A 17,398-nucleotide genomic window follows, 5' to 3' on the forward strand; every position below is an offset into this window, starting at 1 on the left:
CCCCCTTTTTCTCTCCCTGACTGAGAAACTCTTCCCAACGGTCCACGGACAATTATCCATGTGGCAGTCATCCATGTCCTTGACATAAATTCAGAAATGAGAAAAAAGGAACTGTGAGAATGTTTTGATTAGCCATTTAATTTGCAATGATGCTAATATATGTGCATTGAGAAATTAGATCTCATGCTATGAAATGAATGAAAAACTAAACTGCATTCATTTAAACAGACTGTTTGTGAATGTGAAATAGAAAAGACAGCTTTTCTGAGGAGCATCCCTTTAAAGCCAATTTGAGCCAGTCGTCCAAATGTTACGGTAACGTAACCTGTAACGTAACCTCGTTGTGCGCATTACCGTAATGACGGCATTCAGCCCGAAGTAACAGATCCCAGATCCGCGCTTTGTTTCTCCTCTCCAGACAGAGCTGGAGGATAGAATGAAATATGGAGTGCTTTTGTCTGTGGAGGTTTTTAATACTGTTGCAACTTTGTGTTTTATGTTTGGTTCCCGCGTCAGGTAATGCATATTCAAACAAATACGACTCGTGGAACCATATTTAAATGTGGTGAGACTTTGTTGCTTTTAGTTCCGCTGTCGCTACATGAGGCAACTTCTGATGTTGGGAGTCATTCATCACTTCACGAGCTAGCTAACTAGCCTACGAGCTAACTCAACTAAGCTAACCGTGCAAACGTTTCGCTAACAGTAATATTGAAAAATATAAATTTATGTTTATTGCATTCATTGAGGCTGTGTGTGGTTTTGGTAACAAGTTAGCTAAGGCTAGTTAGCACTAACAAATGCTCTGTCAATATTTACTCAGAGAGAGTAAGCAGTTACAAATCATACACTGTGTGAATAAAAACAGTGAAAATGCAAAATATTTTAAGTATTTTTAGGACACTTGAACTCCTTGTTGAACCACTAGCCTTTGGGGCAGCCTCACGAGCTACTGACCCAATAAACTCTCTTCCTAATCGGATGTATCAGTCACGTGACCCTTCGGTAAATTCTAGGATCGGTCCGATATGAACATTTATTCTGACACCGTTTGCCGTTGCTTGCAGGTCAACAGTGGAAGAAAATTAAAGACACGATTTCCAATGCTGTTAAAGGGCACGCTCCGTGCAACCCTGTCAACTGTAGCTGCCATTTAAGGTGGGTGTGATGCCATGATGTCTTTGCTTTTCCTTAAATATTATACCTTCTTATTACAGGACAAGGTTAGATCAGTGAAGATGGTCGTTTTTCCTCGCATGAATTATTTTGCATAAGCAAGCGTGAATTATATAATGTGGATTTGATCATTTCTCTGTTGCTCCTCCAACGCTGCTCTCCGTTTCTGACCCCCAGGGTCCTACAGGATGACTTGCGGCCCTTTAAAGGGAGAATCTCTGAGGATGTCATGGCTGCGACCGTCCAAAGAGGGGTGGGCACCCACTACCAGATCGTGGGACACAAGCTGTACAGGGAACACAGCTGCATGTTCCCCGCCAGGTAAGGAGGAAAACAAGTGCTTGACGTGACTCCTTCGTGATGTTTGATCACGCCCAATGACAGAGGCTGTATATGCAGTATTATATGTACACACAGCTGTTTGTTTGCGCTGCCTAAATCTGCCGTCTGTTTTCAGGTGCAGCGGGGTGGAGCATTTCATCCTGGAGGTGATTGACAGGTTGCCCGACTTGGAGATGGTGGTAAACGTGAGGGATTACCCTCAAGTCCCCGGCTGGGTGCAGCCGACCCTGCCCGTCTTCTCTTTCAGTAAGGTCAGAACTCTAGGTGTCACTTTTACTCGCACATTGAAAAAAAACAAAAACACTCTGGTGTTTATTAAAAGCAATAACTGGTTTTGAAATGTGCGTGTTTGATCTGAGCAGACGGCGGACTACCAGGACATCATGTACCCCGCGTGGACGTTTTGGGAGGGAGGGCCTGCTGTGTGGCCCATATACCCTACCGGCCTGGGAAGATGGGATCTGATGAGGGATGACCTCAAAAAGTAAGGTTTTATTTTGGCTATTTAATGGCATAAATCATGAATTCTCAAAAGAAGAAATTAATGGAACACAGCGTGACGTGTGTCGTGGTAGATCTGCAGCACAGTGGCCGTGGGAGAAGAAAGAGTCCAAAGGATACTTCAGAGGCTCCAGGTCAGTCCTGCGACTTCATTCGTTTGTGTTATTTTGCAACAATATACAACAATCGCTGTCTTCTCGCCACAGCTGGCGGCAAAGCTCAGACTGTTGAGTCGTTCTCTTCTCTGTTTACGTTGGCAGGACCAGTCCAGAGCGGGACCCTCTGATCCTTCTGTCTAGAGACGCTCCCGAGCTGGTGGACGCAGAGTACACGAAGAACCAGGCCTGGAAGTCAGAGAGGGTCAGTCATGCTGAGACCGCGCCAGGGCCACATACAAACATAATGATTACAAAGCCACTGTATAAGATATTATAGTGATGTTTCTGTTATATTCCAAAAGGAATCTTGAGTTTTTAATTACCAACCCATGTTTTTCTGTCTGTTTTAGGACACACTAGGGAGACCCCCGGCCAAAGAAATCCCCCTGGTCGATCACTGCAAATACAAGTAAGCCCAACTCTTGATCAAGAAGGCAGCTCGTTAGACGGCAACCGCTTCACTGAATTAACGGTCCCGCCCGACCCTCGTTGTGTCCTCCCCAGGTATTTGTTTAACTTCCGAGGCGTGGCGGCCAGCTTCCGTCTCAAACATCTCTTCCTCTGCGGCTCCCTGGTGTTTCATGTGGGGGATGAATGGCAGGAGTTTTTCTACCCTCAGCTGCAGCCCTGGGTCCACTACATCCCGGTCAAGCAGGACCTCTCTGACGTCAGGTACCTCAGCTAGCTATGATGAGAGGAGTCTGGCTTTAAATAGAGAGCATAGATAACGGCTTCAGTTCCCGTCAGAAAGGGCGGTCTGATGAGAAGGTAAAGTGGTGAAAGGATTCTAAATCTAGCGTGCACTTAAGCTGATATTGATTCTTTTTTTAGGTGTCTAAAACAGGTTTTGCTGCTGCCCCCCGTCCACATTATAAAGCGTACTTTCATTTACAGACGTACTTTTTTAGTCTTATGAATGTATGTCGGCGTCATACAAAGACAACATGTGACGGTAGTAGAAACCTGACGAGTTTCATGTACAAGTTCACACGCTAAATGTTGATATGTCTTCACATGTTCTGTCTCCTCAGGGAGCTACTCCAGTTCGTCCAAGAGAACGATGCCGTCGCGCAGGAGATTGCCACGAGGTAAACGGGTCTTTTTTTTGGGGTTGGAGCAGCTCTGTATTCTGAAAAAGGTGAGTGATGAAGTTTTCTTTTCCTCTCCCTCCCCACAGGGGTAAAGAATTCATCCTGGACCACCTGCGGATGCGAGACGTCTCCTGCTACTGGGAGAGACTCCTCACCGAGTTTAGCCGTCTTCTCAGCTACAAACCCGGGAGAAAGGACGGCTACAACCAGATTGTCCACAAACCCGGCAAGACGGAGCTGTGAGAGGGAGACATCGGCGGGACCAGGGCCGCTGTGGTGAAGGGAAAACTCCAGAGAATGAATGCAATCACTGCACCACAACGTATTTCCCTCACAAGCAGCGTGACGTGTCGACGTTGGCCTTCCATTTTTTGTCAAATTCACTCCTAAATGTAGCTCGTCTAACGCTATTTGTTTCGTCACAGATGTAGTTTCGTATGCTGACTGAATGCTGCACTACCTGCAGGTGCCACTGGGGGCTCTGAGTCACTCCCGTCTTTAGTATTCAGTCTATACTCTCCAGCACAGTAACATTATTTAGTTTTTTGTATCTGTCTCCTACGAGTCCCCCAACTTAATGGAAGTGACGTACTAAATTGCTGAAGTGACCCTTTAACGCGCAATGTGAAGACTTTACATTGTTGTGTAACATTAATCACATCTGGACGAAGCTTCAGACAGATATCCATGAAAATCTGCTAACTCGACGCATAAGAAGTTTAGTGCCTTGCTCGAGTAAAATCTGAATTGACCTTAAACCTGCAGACCGCTCGCCAAAATCCAATGAAAATATCACACACCTTAAACTCTAAATACATGAAGTGTGATGTTGACTGCTGCTCAAACATCCGCAATGGATGTACCAATAATAATACTAGTTACGGGTGCCACGCTGTTACATATTTAACGCAGTCTATTGTATCGCGAGGGTCACCTGGAAACTCGGACGCTGTGGTTTGCACAATATGGAACACTTATTTGCAATTTCTTCATCTGGACTTTTTGTATGTAGAAGGATATGGTTTATATTCGACATCCAACCTAATCCTATAGAAGTAAAGTGGCCAAAATGTACGTATACATGGACTCTGTTGTTGGGGAGGCACTGCCCTCTACTGGACGACTGAGGAAACTCCTTCACCAACTGTCACGACGACGTCATATCCATGTACTTTTCAATTTACTTGTGTTGAAATTGTGACGTCAATGTCTGCAACTGGAGGGGTTCTGCCTTATGTCTAAATACCTTCCCTAAGTGCCAACAGTAGGCAATAACGACAACAAGGAAATAGTAATTTGATGTGTGGAGTTTCAAAGAAACGCGTATTGTTTTGTACCTTTTTGATAATGTCTTAGTGTTGAGAGATAGCTGGTACGGGATAATGTTGGATATGTTGTAATATTCACATTGTGCTGTGAACAAGCAGATCCTCACACTGTTGTTGACAACTGTGGTAAATACGGTCCGTTTGTGTGTGTTTGACCAAAAGGCTGTGATGATGTTGCCGCTCGTGCTGCATTTTTTTCTGTTTGTATGCAAATAAACTGTTTGGTTCTTAAAACATCCCGGACCCAGATCTTAATGTCGCGAGGAGTGCACATCGCGTGCAGAATAGTGGTTAGTCCTCCACCGACGGGGCGGCGCTGTTGGCACATTTGGTTCGTGTGTGTGTCCGAGGTGGAAGGTCGAAAGCCCGGCTGTGTTAGAGGAATGTCACCGTTGAGAAACAAACAGCAGAAAGACAATTATGAAAAACAGACATGTGGACACTAAATACAATTAATGCGCATCTACTGGGGTTGCGGAACTTCAAAAGACGGACGGGTTTATTGCTGAGATATTACGCGCCGCGTGCTGGTAAGTCTTTTTAAAATGGATATGACAGAAGCTAATAGCAAGGAATGAAATATTAATGTCATTTTTCATTAGCATTTTTAATGTCAAGTAGTATTAAGTGTTTAGAAATAATACAAGTTATCCTAGCTTCTAGCAGTTTGACCTGTCACAGCTGTACAATATCACGCTAATTAAGGGTGAAGTCTGCACGTGCTGTGCAGGTGACTTTAATTATCAATGAGTGTTCAAATAGACATAGCGTTACTGGTTAAACAACTGTTTTTGGTACTCTATTGCCTTATGTATTCTCACTTAATGACACAAGAAATGAGGACAAATAACTGAAATGTGTCGCTGGACAGGACAGACACCACGTTTTGTAGAAAATCTATGTTTCTGTGTAATATTTAATGCTCGATTAGTCTCATGTTGTGCGATGAAGGTTTAATCTAAAGACATATATTGTGTGGTTGATAATAATAAAGCTTATTTATACAACTGGTATAAAAAGCGAGCAGCAAAGTGTTTCACAGGCACACACAAAGGATAACAAGATATAGCAGATACACATATATATATATATATATATACAATGCATGAATAAATTTGAACGAGGTCTGCAAACTACAAGTAGCCTACAGATTGGATCTAACAGGGAGTAACTGTTTCTTTTACTTCCTGTTTATTCTTTGAAGGCAGCTGAAAACTGTCACGAGACTTTTTAAAGTCAATAGATAAATATTTACCCAGAAAGCCTTGCTTGTGTGCCCAGTGTGTTTTGATAGGTCCTGCACAATTTAACAGCTGCTGAGTTGGAAGTCCTAATGTACCCCTGCCAGGGTTTCACTCGCCTCGAGGCTGTTTGTTTTGGGGATGGAGTTTTCAAGTCAGAGAGTGAGTGTAACATCCCCAACCCATGACCATGTGTTTCTGCCTCTCTGCTGCAGCCCCGATGCCAGCTGAAGCGTGATGCAGCCAGAGCAGCCCGGAACGGGCTTCGCCCCGCGGAGACAACGGGCAGATTCCTCGCCCTGGGGCACGCTGAGCACCGGCCTACTGCGGGGCCTCATCCAGAGCGTCGGGCCCCCTTTCTTCTGCCCCCTGCTCCCCAGGGTCCAGGCAGCTGATGTGGCTGCTGCCCAGCCTGCACAGATGCCCTCCTCTTCCTCCTCCTCCAACAGTCCTGCACCCATCAGCATGCCAAGCCACATGGGCAGACCAGAATTCCCAGATGCAGGATGGGACCGTATCAAGGACCTCTTTGACAAAGAGTTAGTATTTCTGTTCCCTCTTGACTTCTCTTCATCTCCTCTTTTACCCCCGTGTCACCTTGCTCTCTTCAACAAGTTATATTCTACATATTATGAGCACTGCTTAAAAAACAGCCAGTAGTTTCTGCATCAATTTTGTTGTTTTTGGGCAGTATTCACCACTTAAAATAAACTTTATAAATTGTAAAGTTATGCTTACCTTCGACACCACTGTCACTTATTCAAGTGTGCAGAATTGTTATTTGTTTTTGGACCAAACGATCATTTAATCGTACTCTTTACTGTGAAAAATATTATTATTATTTGTCAGGACAGTTTTATTTGTCTTGATGAGGAATAAGTGGCACAGAGTTTGCCTCTCGTCTCCCTGCAGCGTGACACAGCGGCACCCAGAGGAGCTGACTAACGTGATAAAGAGCGGTGTGGCTGCCGCTCTGGCCGGCCTGCTCTACGGAGGCCTGCCAGCGGCTCGCCATGCCAGGCAGAGGTACATCCAACTCAACCAGGCGGAAATCTATACTAGCCGCGTGGAAGCAGTGGTAAGCGGAAGAAAGGGAACTACGTACGGGTCTGCATGCGTCACATGTGTTCCAGTCGTTAATGACTGCACTACTGGGAACATTTAATGTTAAAGTATCATTCTACGGGTCCTTTCTGTCTGAATCAGCGCTCGGCCCATAATGCAGCAATCCGGGGTTTCGTGAGGTACGGGTGGAGGTGGAGCTGGAGAGTGGCTGCTTTTGTCACCTTATTCAAGTAAGCAAACAAATGGATAATCCCAGAAAAAATGTTATGTTATGCTTTGATTTGATCGTTTTTATTTTCCCTCGTCTGTCTGTTCCGTTCCCTCTCTAGCTCTGTCAGCACAGGGCTGTCTGTGTACAGAGACAAGTATACCCTCAGCCATTACGCTGCAGCTGGAGGTGAGTCACATGGGCTTCAACGGGGCTTTTGCACAACTATTTTTTTATAAAACATTTTATTTATCCAAGAAAAGTTGACGAAGCACGCTTGTGTCACAAAACATTCTGCCTCACTGTCGCACGTCTCCATCTGGGAGTTGCTCGGTACGATCTCAGTATTTTCTGCTGTCTTATAACAGCTGGAGTGGAATATCATTTGTTATGCTGTTGAACACTTGTCAGTCTGTCTGTAGAATGTGCTATTATCTGTCAGATGATGATATGAACCGGCTATTGTCCACCAGAGAGTGTATTCCTAGGACCGTTGTACCAGCCTTTGTTGCATTTGTTTGTTCCCCCGTCTCTCTACCACTGCTGTCTAAATAATGCATAACAATGCCCAGAAAATAATTAGTAAAAAAGTGAGTACTCCAGAATTCCACTGTCCAAAGAATGTGATTTTATATTGTGCAGAAATGATCTTTGTCCAATTTCCTCTGTGCCTGGACACTAACATTTCAGCTCTTAAAAAGCTCATAATTAGTCGTAAAATGTTTGGTACTGACAATAATAACAAGACTTTTATAATCCTTCTTTAAGCTGATGACAACAGTGCGTATACCAGCAAATTGGGTTATGAATGATGATATTAAAACTGTGTGTTTGTGCGTGAGAGCAGCAGTGACTGGAGGCCTTTTCAGACTGAACCTGGGTCTGGGGGGTCTGGTGGCAGGATCGATCATCGGAGCCGTGCTGGGGTAAGTGCTTCCACAAGTGTCCCTTCACATCCATCGATCACACCACTAGTCCCAATGCATCGGCTTGTTACAGTAACTAAGTTTCTACCCGGAAGCGTGTCGATCCTTATCACCCAAAGAGTCGCATCGTCAGAAGCCGCTATGCGTTTATTTCTAAACAGAAGATGTTTGCTCGTGTCCACTTTCGTGCCCGTGTGCTTGGGAGCAGTGAGCACTCTGGCAGCCAGCTGTGCCCCTCCCAGCAACCCTCTGTCGCCCAGCTGAACCCCCACCCCCACCCTCAACTCTGATCACGTTGCCAGAGGGACTCATGTGCACTGCAGAGGGCCATGTTCTGGGTGCTAGAGCAAGGAGGCAGGCCAAGGCAGCAGCTGCCCCTCTCCATTTACACCGTCTCCGTTATTCCAGCCTCTCATCTCCATCTACCGTGGTCTGATCTGGACTTATGCTTCGCTCCATCTCCTCTCTCCCCTCAACCCTCTCTGTCCCACTTTTCACTCGCTCCTCTGGCCGCGTTCAGCTGTGCGCACAGAGCCAAGAGCAGATTTTAATTTGATTGTGTAATGGAGATTAAGTGTGAGGTGTTTGATGGTGTAACAGACTGGAGGGGCTGGTTTGAATGGTCTTTGTGATCATCAGCCCCATGTTGGCTCAGCCGTAGTCTGTTCTCCTGTTGGCTCTGTACTCTCATTGCCTCCTCCTCCTCCTCCGCTGTCTGCCTGAGTGACCAGCCACCTGGAGCATTTTGATGTGTGCAAACAGCCACGGCTGCGCCAGGTGCAGTCGGGGCGGAAGGGGGTGAAATAAAAGCAGGCAGCTAATCGGAAAGCACATCACGCTCCAGATCTCGCCCAAGAATCGTCCTCTCGACCGGGCCACACGGCAGAGGTGTGACTGGAAGGTTTGGGTGGAGGGGCTGCAGAGGAGGGCCGGACTCTGTAAGACAAAGCTGAGGGGAAATTTAGCCCTAAATGATTACAATGGTGCAACCTACGGACAGCCTAGAAGGATTATGCAATTAAAGTAGCCGCTGTGACAGTTTATACGATAACAGGAAGTAGTAATCTATTACATACCCGATGTGTCCAGTAGAGTGTCAAGCAGAATGGTTTCATACATGACAGCAGCTGATGAGCCGTGCTCAGACAATAGAAGTACAAAATGCATTTTCAGTTTTGTATTCTAATGCAATTATACTGTATAAAGCATTTGAATAAGCTTATTTCTAATAACATGAGCTAACTTCTGCTCAGGATTCCTACTGGTGCGCTGATCTTCAGCATGCAGTCGATTGCAGGAGAAACTGCCAGAGAGAGGAGGAGGAGAGAACGCAGGGAAGTTTTTGAGCTCAGACTCGCAGAATGGTGAGATGTTTTTATAGATTTTAATCATGTAAAAAAAAAAAAAAAAACACAAACCCTAATTTACATTCAGGTTTGTTGTACTCGTGATGCGTTTCGTTGCTCACCAGTCACTCTCCATCCTTAAAATCCCAAGGACGGCCCGTCTGCACTTGACAGACGAGTTGATTGGAGATCTGAACGTCAGCTCTCAGGCAGAGGAAACCAACAAGGACATGCGAAGGATCCAGGAGCTGCTCAGTTTACCACAGAATGAGGATGTGACTCAGGACTCGCGCAGCCAATGACGGTAGCTGCCGTGCTGCCTGTTGGACATTGAAGGTGGGACTTCACACAACTGGGAGGATAAAGGGGTCACGTCTTTGCCCGGACGCGCGCACACCCTTCTCTCTAACTGAATGGAAACTGCTTCACATCAGAATTAAAAGACAACGTTGTGCCTCACCAGCTACTGTCCTGTGTACTTCTACATCTATCTTTGTGAGGACCAATTTGAGTGTTTTGGGTTCAGTTCAGTGTAAGGGCTGGAGGTAGGCATTCAGTTGTGATTAAGGGTCCTCATAGGTATAAATATACAATCGTGTGTGTGTGTGTGTGTGTGTGTGTGTGTGTGTGTGTGTGTGTGTGTGTGTGTGTGTGTGTGTGTGTGTGTGTGTGTGTGTGTGTGTGTGTGTGTGTGTGTGTGTGTGTGTGTGTGTGTGTGTGTGTGTGAGTGTGTGAGAGTGTGTGTGAGACTGTTTCAACGGGGGGGAAATGACGCAAGTTCCATTTCTCAGCAAACAGTCTTTTAGTGAATGCTAGTGTAACATTTAAATGGCCTCTCCCACAATGTTTAGTTCAAATACAGCTTCTGACAACGCTAAACATATTCCATATTGTCATTGTGATTATACGCTTCAATTGGACTTGATGTGCGGCTCAAAACAATGGCGGCTTAATGTTTCAAAGATTGAATTTGCCATTTCTATGAAATTTAACATACAGTATTTAGAGACGCAACTAATGGGCTCTAATAATCAAAATCACAGCGTTGCCATTGTAAGGGATACAACCTAATAAAACCTCCTGAACTGAAAGAAACAACCCTGTCTCCATTGATACCGTGAGTTCTAGTAACCTTGTCCCGAACCAGCTCAGCTCGTCTTTGTTGTGTGCTTCATATTGGCTCTTTGTGGATAAACAATAAAATTGAACAAAAATGCTCTTTTGATGTAAACCATACATTTTAAGGAGAAAGTGTCTCTCATGCCTGACCTCGCCTTTTGTCCCATTGTTAGTTGTTGGAGTAGTTAACTGACGGTTGCTCATTATGTTCAGCCCACCTAATTGACACCAAACGACAAATGTCGGTTGTCGTCTATCACAAAATGGCTTCTTTCTTTCCCCCACGTCTGTTATGTGTAGTGTGCTTTCCACTTTGCCTCTCGGGCTTTTCAGCAACTAGGTCAAACATAGCGCTGGCCCCTGGTGTAAACAAGATGTGACACAGCAACAGCTGGGGCCCAGGATGCAGCAGCTGATGGACAGATCTGAGGAGCCCATTGCACTCCAGAGCACAGTGATGATATCCAGCTGGAACTATTGCAGGTAGACACTGGAGGTGAGGTTTACAATTACATCCTAGTTGTCTGTTGCCTCCGTCTCAGCATTGCTGAGTTACGAAAATGTCTGACTGTGCGGCTATAAAATTTGGAGAAATAAGATGACAGCCATCAGAGCATTATGTCCAGTATAATTAGGCTCTCAGCGCCCTCTATTGGTCGTCCTGTGGAACTGCAAATGTACCCTAAATAAACAAATAATATACGAACTACGTTTATCTCAATTTTCAATAAGATATTAGCTGATGTGACAGAATCCAATCCTAACCAACAGAATACAATAGTCAGTTATTTCTCCAGTATTAAGTCCAGTCTAATTTAAAAACATGTTTTCAAAGGATAAATTAATACGAATTTAAAAAAAGCTGTGTTAAATGACTTAAATAACACCCTTCTTGACTTTTATCAGCATGTCGAGACTAAACGGTTTTCAGCTGTCATTCCAAAACTGAGCCACTTTCCCAGTCAGCTCCTTCAGTCTGGTCCATAGACCTCTCAGAGAGAAAGACCTCCATCCTCCTGGAAGTGCTGAAACGCCAACCAGAGAAGAAACAAGTGAAGCTGAGAGGCTGCTCACATGAAGAGAGTGAAGTGAGGAGTTTCCTACAGTGTCTGCCTTTTATCTCACAGCTCAGGTAACTCTGACTAATACTGCATATTTTATAATACTATGTATTTACTTCAGAAGACGTTTGTCAAAAAAGACCCAGCTCATAATAACCGGTGTTTTGTTATTTACATGAACCCTTACAAGTGTCCTTGAGCGAGACACTGATCCCTTAGTGACTCCGCCCACTGCTGAGGATCAGTTAGATGTAGACGTCACATTTCATGTTTGTACCTGAATGTATATGGTGACTTATGAAGTTTATCTTCATAAAGAAGAATGTCAGTATTTTAATCTGTGATATCACAGCCAATACTACATCACACTCTGTTTTCTCTAAATGTCACCCCTGATGAAAGACATTGTTCATGAGATGGTTTATAATGCAGTGTGTCTTTGCTGGTTTCACACTTCATCCATCTTGTTTCAGCTGTGATCCAGACTTCTTCCAGACAGTGTGTACGTTGATCTGTGTCAGATCCAGAGAGGAGGCCGAGCAGTTGTCCTCTCTGCTGCAGCTGCTGGGCTTCACCCTCCGGTTAACGGGAGGCTTACTCAGGAAAACCTGCTGGTCTGTGGGGACGGTTCTCAGACGTTGTGGCTCTGAAGTGGATCTCATCCTCACACCCAGAAAGATGTCTCTCAGAGGAGCCTCCCTCCTCTTTAGAGGAGCAACACAAGTACACAGTCTGAGGTACGCATTGATATCTTTACTGCCTTTAGTTCTAATGACTCCATCCTTTCCACTGTGAATGTCCAGTTAGTTGTGTGACTTCATTCTTCTTTATTTCCAGGCTTTCCAGCGACATGGCCTTGCTACTGTGTCGATGGGTAAGAAGAAGGGAAGCGGGCCGTCGGCTGGCTGTGGAAGAGCTTTCTCTCTCCCCTCAGAAAGCCCAGCCGTCACAGAGAGTGTTGTTGAAGGTTGTCAGTAGTTTGGCATCCCTGCTGAGATACTGGACAGTCACACGGTTAGACCTGACTGAGTTCTGTGCTCCTGCTCTGGGTCTCCTCCCACTGCTGCTTCATGATGGCCCTCTAACGATCAGGTAGAAATATTCCATACTGATGTAATGTATTCATCCTGGACTCTTCTAACAGATATTCATACGTTTTCTATCTGCAGACTGAGTGAGAAGACTTTCCAGCAGCTGCTCTCCCTCCTCCATGAGATCCAGGACAAGGACTTGACCCGGTCCTTCTTGAGTAAGGTTGGTGGAGACCTGAGCAGCTTCTGTCTGAACTGGGAGCTTCTTCACTATCTGCTTCAGCAGTCGTCAGCTCACACCATCACGGTGAACCTGAGGAGGAACCGCTTCTTACAGGAGAGCGTCACACGTCTGCTTCCCTTTCTGGATAGGATTGTGTTCAAAGGGTGATCTATTTGGGTTTTTTATCATGCTGTTTAATCATTTCTATACATGTTGTTGTGACTTGTTCTCACTAAACAAAGACCCCTGGTGACATTACAAGATAACTCTGTTCTATTCTATCAGTAATAAACATATTGTTTACCGTCTCTTTCACAGAAGTTTGTTTAACCTGAAGCTTTGTTTCCAACTTGTCTGATCATCCGACCGCTTGTGTGTCTCGATCAATCAGAAGGCTTATCGGTGACGTCACCATGTTCCCAGATCTTATCTATGAACGGGCTCTATGTTGTTGTGACTGATAGAAATGAAGGAGAAAACTACAACAATAACAGTACAAGTTGTCAGGAAACATAGTTATCCTTTAATTCATATTATTTGTGTCTTTTGTTTGGAGTAAATGTGAATCTGCAGATCATTTCGGTATCTGATCAATGAACCTTTCTGCTTATCTTGTTTGATTTTTAGATGTATTTTTCCTCCAGTGTTGACAGGAAACTGCTGCTGAGGTTTGTCCATATTGAAATGTTAATTCCAGAAAAATGCCCATCTACTGTATGTCTACATGTAAACAGCCCATTATCTACTTACCTGTTGGTCATCCTGCATGCACTGATGAAATCATTTATTTCATTTTTATTGAAACTGGAGAATAGTCAGAAATTATAATCAGACACTTGATCCACGAACATAATCTTTGTTTACATGATGGTAACTTGAAACTAATCTGGAGCAACACAAATAAAGGAAATACAATGAAAATAAAAAAGTTTGATTTGACCATGACAGAGACGATATATATTGTAGCTTTCAATGCACTTTGTTTTTTCAAAATCACTGGTTTGAATGTGGTACATTCAAGAAAGAGCTGTCAGTGATAATGACCCATAAACCCCATCATGTATGTGAACAGACTGCTCCCTCTTAAGGCCAAGATTTCTTCTACATCCCAATAATTTACTGAAGAAAGGGGGCAGATGCATTTGCTTCCCGATGCACATCGAACCTGGCTGATCTGGTGAGAGTTGACCGACGTGACGTCTCATTCAGTAAGTATTAATTATTGCAGTTTTAGGATATACTTATCAGGCAGCAGAGTATAGGAGAGATGCTTTTTTTTAGATGCTCAGACTTCTTTCCTGCCGTAATATTAGTTTATATTATTTTACAACTTGGATTTTTGTGGCCTGAGATCTTGCAGCAGCATCGCTAAAGCTGAGTTAATGTTGACCATAGCAGCCTGAATTATTATACTCTGACCCTGTAGTTTAAGTCATTTACAATTCAACAATACCAACCCAAAAAACATATAGAGAAAAAAATATATTAAGCTTGATTTGCAGCTGCTGCATTTTAACTCACACAATGCAGGCTGGAAAGTATGCTTAGTCATCATAGATTGATTAAAAATGTCATGACTAACTAAATGCTAAAATTATGACTTGATTTAATTGAAGAAAATTTAGTGTAAAATGAATCATCCTATACATTAAAATATGTATTTCCATCATACTTAAATTACCAATACTTTCAATTTAAACTATGTACATATAATACACTAGTTTTATTAATTAGGAGATGAAAAACACAGATGAGATGAATTAGAATGTAGAAAAAACTAAATATTTGGAATGTAACCACACACACACACTTGACACAGAGCTTTTGAATTCATTTGAGACCGACATGCAAATATTCACAATTAGTCTTTAAAATCAGAAGGTTAATAGAAATAAAAAAGGACATGAGTTTGGCTGCAGGGCAGAAGTCCTCGAGCTGAACTCCTCCTTGAAAACCTGCACGTGTTAATGCTGCCGTCTTCTGCCACTAGAGAGCAGTAGTCATCCATTTACTCCACAGTTCATTTGCATGGAGTGTTTCATATTTCCCCCATATTTTACAATAATTTAGACTCAGTCTATAAATTCTTCATCTGTCATGATAATCCCACTGAAGTTCCTCAGGCAAAAGTCGCACATCACTGACTCCGTCCGTCCTGCGTTGTACAGCAAGATGTCGAGTCTCAAAGCCAAACACCCAAACTCAGACTCTAATGATGCTGATGGAGGAGGAGGCTCTGTGGAGCTAAAAGAGAGAGAGTACATGAGTCATGAACAGAGAGGGTCACATATATGAACATGACTCAAACCTCAGGAAGGATGTGTGCGGGCCTTATTCACATGCAGCGCCACGTGACCTCATGCACATTATATACGACGTCTGTTAAAGATTTATGAGCTAATCGATGACCTGTGCAAGCTTGACATTTCACACCGGCTCAGTTGAAGTTCTCACTTGATTGTATTCAGTTTTTGGCTGGAAAAATAAGAAATAATTCTTACTTTGGGGATGATGAGGAGGCACTCCTTGTTATCAAGGCACCCAGACTTAAAATGAATCATGTTTGGCACATCTTGTTTTCTTGTTTTCCACTCGTCTCTGCCCTGAGGCAGCTTTTGCCAAAACTTTTTAATGGATTTTTCCTCAAAATCTGACATCGTTCTTCATTATCATGCATCCTCACCACACAGTTTAAGCATTAATTGCATTTTATACCCAATTTATGTAATTAATCATTGTCCAGTTTAATCTTTAACCTTGTTACATCATCATAAACTTTATTCAAACTTACTTTCTTTAAAATTCAAGCAGAGATGCTTTTCAAAGATACCAACACATCAGGTCGAATTTGGGTGAAAATGATTTACAAATATACAGAGTTATGATATAGAGTGGAAAAAGATGATTTTTCCTATCTTAGAGCTACTTAAGGGGAAAGATGAAGACATTAAACGGTTAATAATCTCTTGTCTCAAATGCAGCTCATTACATTAGAGCTGAAGTGATTCGAGGAGTAATTTATGAAGATGAAGAGACAATTAGTCAGCAATAAACGACTCATTGTTTAAGTAACTGATTAACAAAATCTCATCAAGGTTATATTTGGTTATTAAACCACGCTTTAAGTTTTTTTAAGCTTTAAGTACGGGTACATTTTCACTCTGTCACTGAAAGACTGCCACCAAAAGCAATGCAAAATTACTACGTTTCTAATTTAGACATACACAAGCAATGAATGTAGAATACAGCTGTCTCATCTGCATATAAACAATATAACATGAAGACGAAGGATACCTTCCTTTAAAAGGTGCAATGTGTAACATCTGGCCACATGCTGCAAACAAACAGTGGTGAACACTTCACCTCTACTACTGGGTCCATACAATCTAAATGTAGTTATGAAATAAAAGCCAACTACTTAATATTTAATACCATAAACAAACTATCAAAGCAGACCTTGTACCTTCAATGTGATTGATCAGCCCTCGTAGCAGATCTTGCATAAGTTTTATAAAATACATTCTGATGTTCATTGATTTTTCAAAATGACCCCTTTTCATCTTAAGAGAACTGAGTGATTTGCTCCCGCTGACTGACTGGTCTGACTCTCCTCAAACTCCGCCGTCTCACTTTGACTGAGCATGTCACTGATTACACAGCAACAACCCAACAAGCGCTCCCTGTTCCCTGCCTGCTGGTTTTATACTGAGCCATGATGGCAGCAGCTCTGGTTGCTAGGAGATCTGTGATGGAACTACAAAGGCTCTTTAGAGAGGAAATACTCCTGATCGTGCATTATAGAGCGGTGCTACAACAAAATGGAGAATGGAGGCGATGGAGAAGAAGGTGTGTTAATGAAGTTCAGGGAGAAGAAATCAGTCACCCTGCTGCTGCGTACGGCTCCGTTGTGGTAGATGGGTGAGCTGCCGGCTGAAGTGCTGTAGTAGGGAGGAGGGGCTCGCACCAGCGGCCTCTTGGCTTTCTCTTTGCAGCTGTTGGAGTCGTTGTCTTTGATGATGTCATACTGTCGGCAGAAGAGGGCGATGACGGCTGGGGAGGAAGATGATGAAGACGTGGAGGGCAGGACAAAGAAATGAACAGTCAGTATACATCCTTACTGTACCTATACACAAGCTAACATATTTATATGACTTTGAAAGCAGCATTTGAGAATATTTACAAACCAAACAATCAATTGATAAATTTAGAAAATATTCAGCACATTGATGCATTATTAAAACAGTTAATAGTTCAAAATGAGCTCCACTTCAACCAACTCCAACAGTAAAATCCTGCTTTTACATGAATGCATGAGCCATACTAATCTAATGATAGAACATATAGTAGAACAGTCACAAAGGACTTTTTAAATTAATAATAACAATACTTCCTCCACCACTGATAAACACACGCACGCACACACACATCCAGGCGGACCTGCCCACAGCAGCAGCACAGTGGTGATGATGAGCAGCTCTCCCGTCTGTAAGTGAGGAGTCATGCCCAAACCTTCCATCGCCGGCTCATCTGAGGACAAATAAGGACAACTTCATCGATTTTTCTCTCATCTTTGTTAATGAGC

The 17,398-nt window shown here is 43.4% G+C and overlaps 3 protein-coding genes across 6 annotated transcripts in view; 2 read left to right on the forward strand and 1 right to left on the reverse strand.

Annotated features, from left to right (window-relative positions):
- Positions 1-168: 168 nt before the first annotated feature.
- On the forward strand, positions 169-4,830 carry poglut1 (protein O-glucosyltransferase 1). Its single transcript, XM_031852381.1, has 11 exons — positions 169-516; positions 1,068-1,158; positions 1,354-1,497; positions 1,634-1,769; positions 1,881-2,002; positions 2,094-2,153; positions 2,280-2,379; positions 2,528-2,586; positions 2,682-2,849; positions 3,209-3,265; positions 3,355-4,830. The coding sequence occupies exons 1-11, from the start codon at positions 444-446 to the stop codon at positions 3,509-3,511; spliced, it is 1,167 nt and encodes a 388-aa protein (XP_031708241.1). The 5' UTR covers positions 169-443; the 3' UTR covers positions 3,512-4,830.
- Positions 4,831-4,887: 57 nt separating this feature from the next.
- timmdc1 (translocase of inner mitochondrial membrane domain containing 1) lies at positions 4,888-10,040 on the forward strand. Of its 2 annotated transcripts, XM_031852382.1 has the most exons (8): positions 4,888-5,126; positions 6,053-6,376; positions 6,750-6,915; positions 7,044-7,132; positions 7,232-7,299; positions 7,958-8,036; positions 9,290-9,400; positions 9,534-10,040. In XM_031852382.1, the coding sequence occupies exons 2-8, from the start codon at positions 6,075-6,077 to the stop codon at positions 9,682-9,684; spliced, it is 966 nt and encodes a 321-aa protein (XP_031708242.1). In that variant the 5' UTR covers positions 4,888-5,126; positions 6,053-6,074; the 3' UTR covers positions 9,685-10,040. The 2 variants fall into 2 exon arrangements, with proteins under 2 accessions (XP_031708242.1, XP_031708243.1); XM_031852383.1 differs by lacking the exons at positions 9,290-9,400; positions 9,534-10,040 and having other exon boundaries at positions 7,232-7,330; positions 7,401-8,045.
- A 3,279-nt stretch (positions 10,041-13,319) lies between these two features.
- The window catches only part of LOC116386028 (fibronectin type III domain-containing protein 4-like), a 38,692-nt gene continuing 34,613 nt past the window's right edge, over positions 13,320-17,398 (reverse strand). For all 3 annotated transcript variants that reach the window (XM_031851980.1, XM_031851979.1, XM_031851978.1), the window contains 3 exons: positions 17,254-17,343; positions 16,700-16,866; positions 13,320-15,060 (listed from right to left, as the gene is read on the reverse strand). In XM_031851980.1, coding sequence (XP_031707840.1) covers positions 15,019-15,060; positions 16,700-16,866; positions 17,254-17,343 — 299 coding nt within the window. In that variant the 3' untranslated portion in view covers positions 13,320-15,018. The remainder of the gene's footprint in view (positions 15,061-16,699; positions 16,867-17,253; positions 17,344-17,398) is intronic.

Source organism: Anarrhichthys ocellatus, unplaced genomic scaffold (genome assembly GCF_004355925.1).
Source record: "Anarrhichthys ocellatus isolate YVR2014 unplaced genomic scaffold, GSC_Weel_1.0 scaffold12, whole genome shotgun sequence".
Lineage (NCBI taxonomy): Eukaryota > Metazoa > Chordata > Actinopteri > Perciformes > Anarhichadidae > Anarrhichthys > Anarrhichthys ocellatus.

Excerpts from the sequence above, each read along its gene's own strand:
- poglut1 (XM_031852381.1), top strand. The coding sequence starts at position 444 with ATGGAGTGCTTTTGTCTGTGGAGGTTTTTAATACTGTTGCAACTTTGT. Across the intron at positions 2,003-2,093 it reads ATGAGGGATGACCTCAAAAA|ATCTGCAGCACAGTGGCCGT; the intron begins GTAAGGTTTTAT and ends GTGTCGTGGTAG. Across the intron at positions 2,380-2,527 it reads AGGCCTGGAAGTCAGAGAGG|GACACACTAGGGAGACCCCC; the intron begins GTCAGTCATGCT and ends TGTCTGTTTTAG.
- timmdc1 (XM_031852382.1), top strand. The coding sequence starts at position 6,075 with ATGCAGCCAGAGCAGCCCGGAACGGGCTTCGCCCCGCGGAGACAACGG. Across the intron at positions 7,133-7,231 it reads GCTTTTGTCACCTTATTCAA|CTCTGTCAGCACAGGGCTGT; the intron begins GTAAGCAAACAA and ends TTCCCTCTCTAG. Across the intron at positions 8,037-9,289 it reads ATCATCGGAGCCGTGCTGGG|GATTCCTACTGGTGCGCTGA; the intron begins GTAAGTGCTTCC and ends ACTTCTGCTCAG.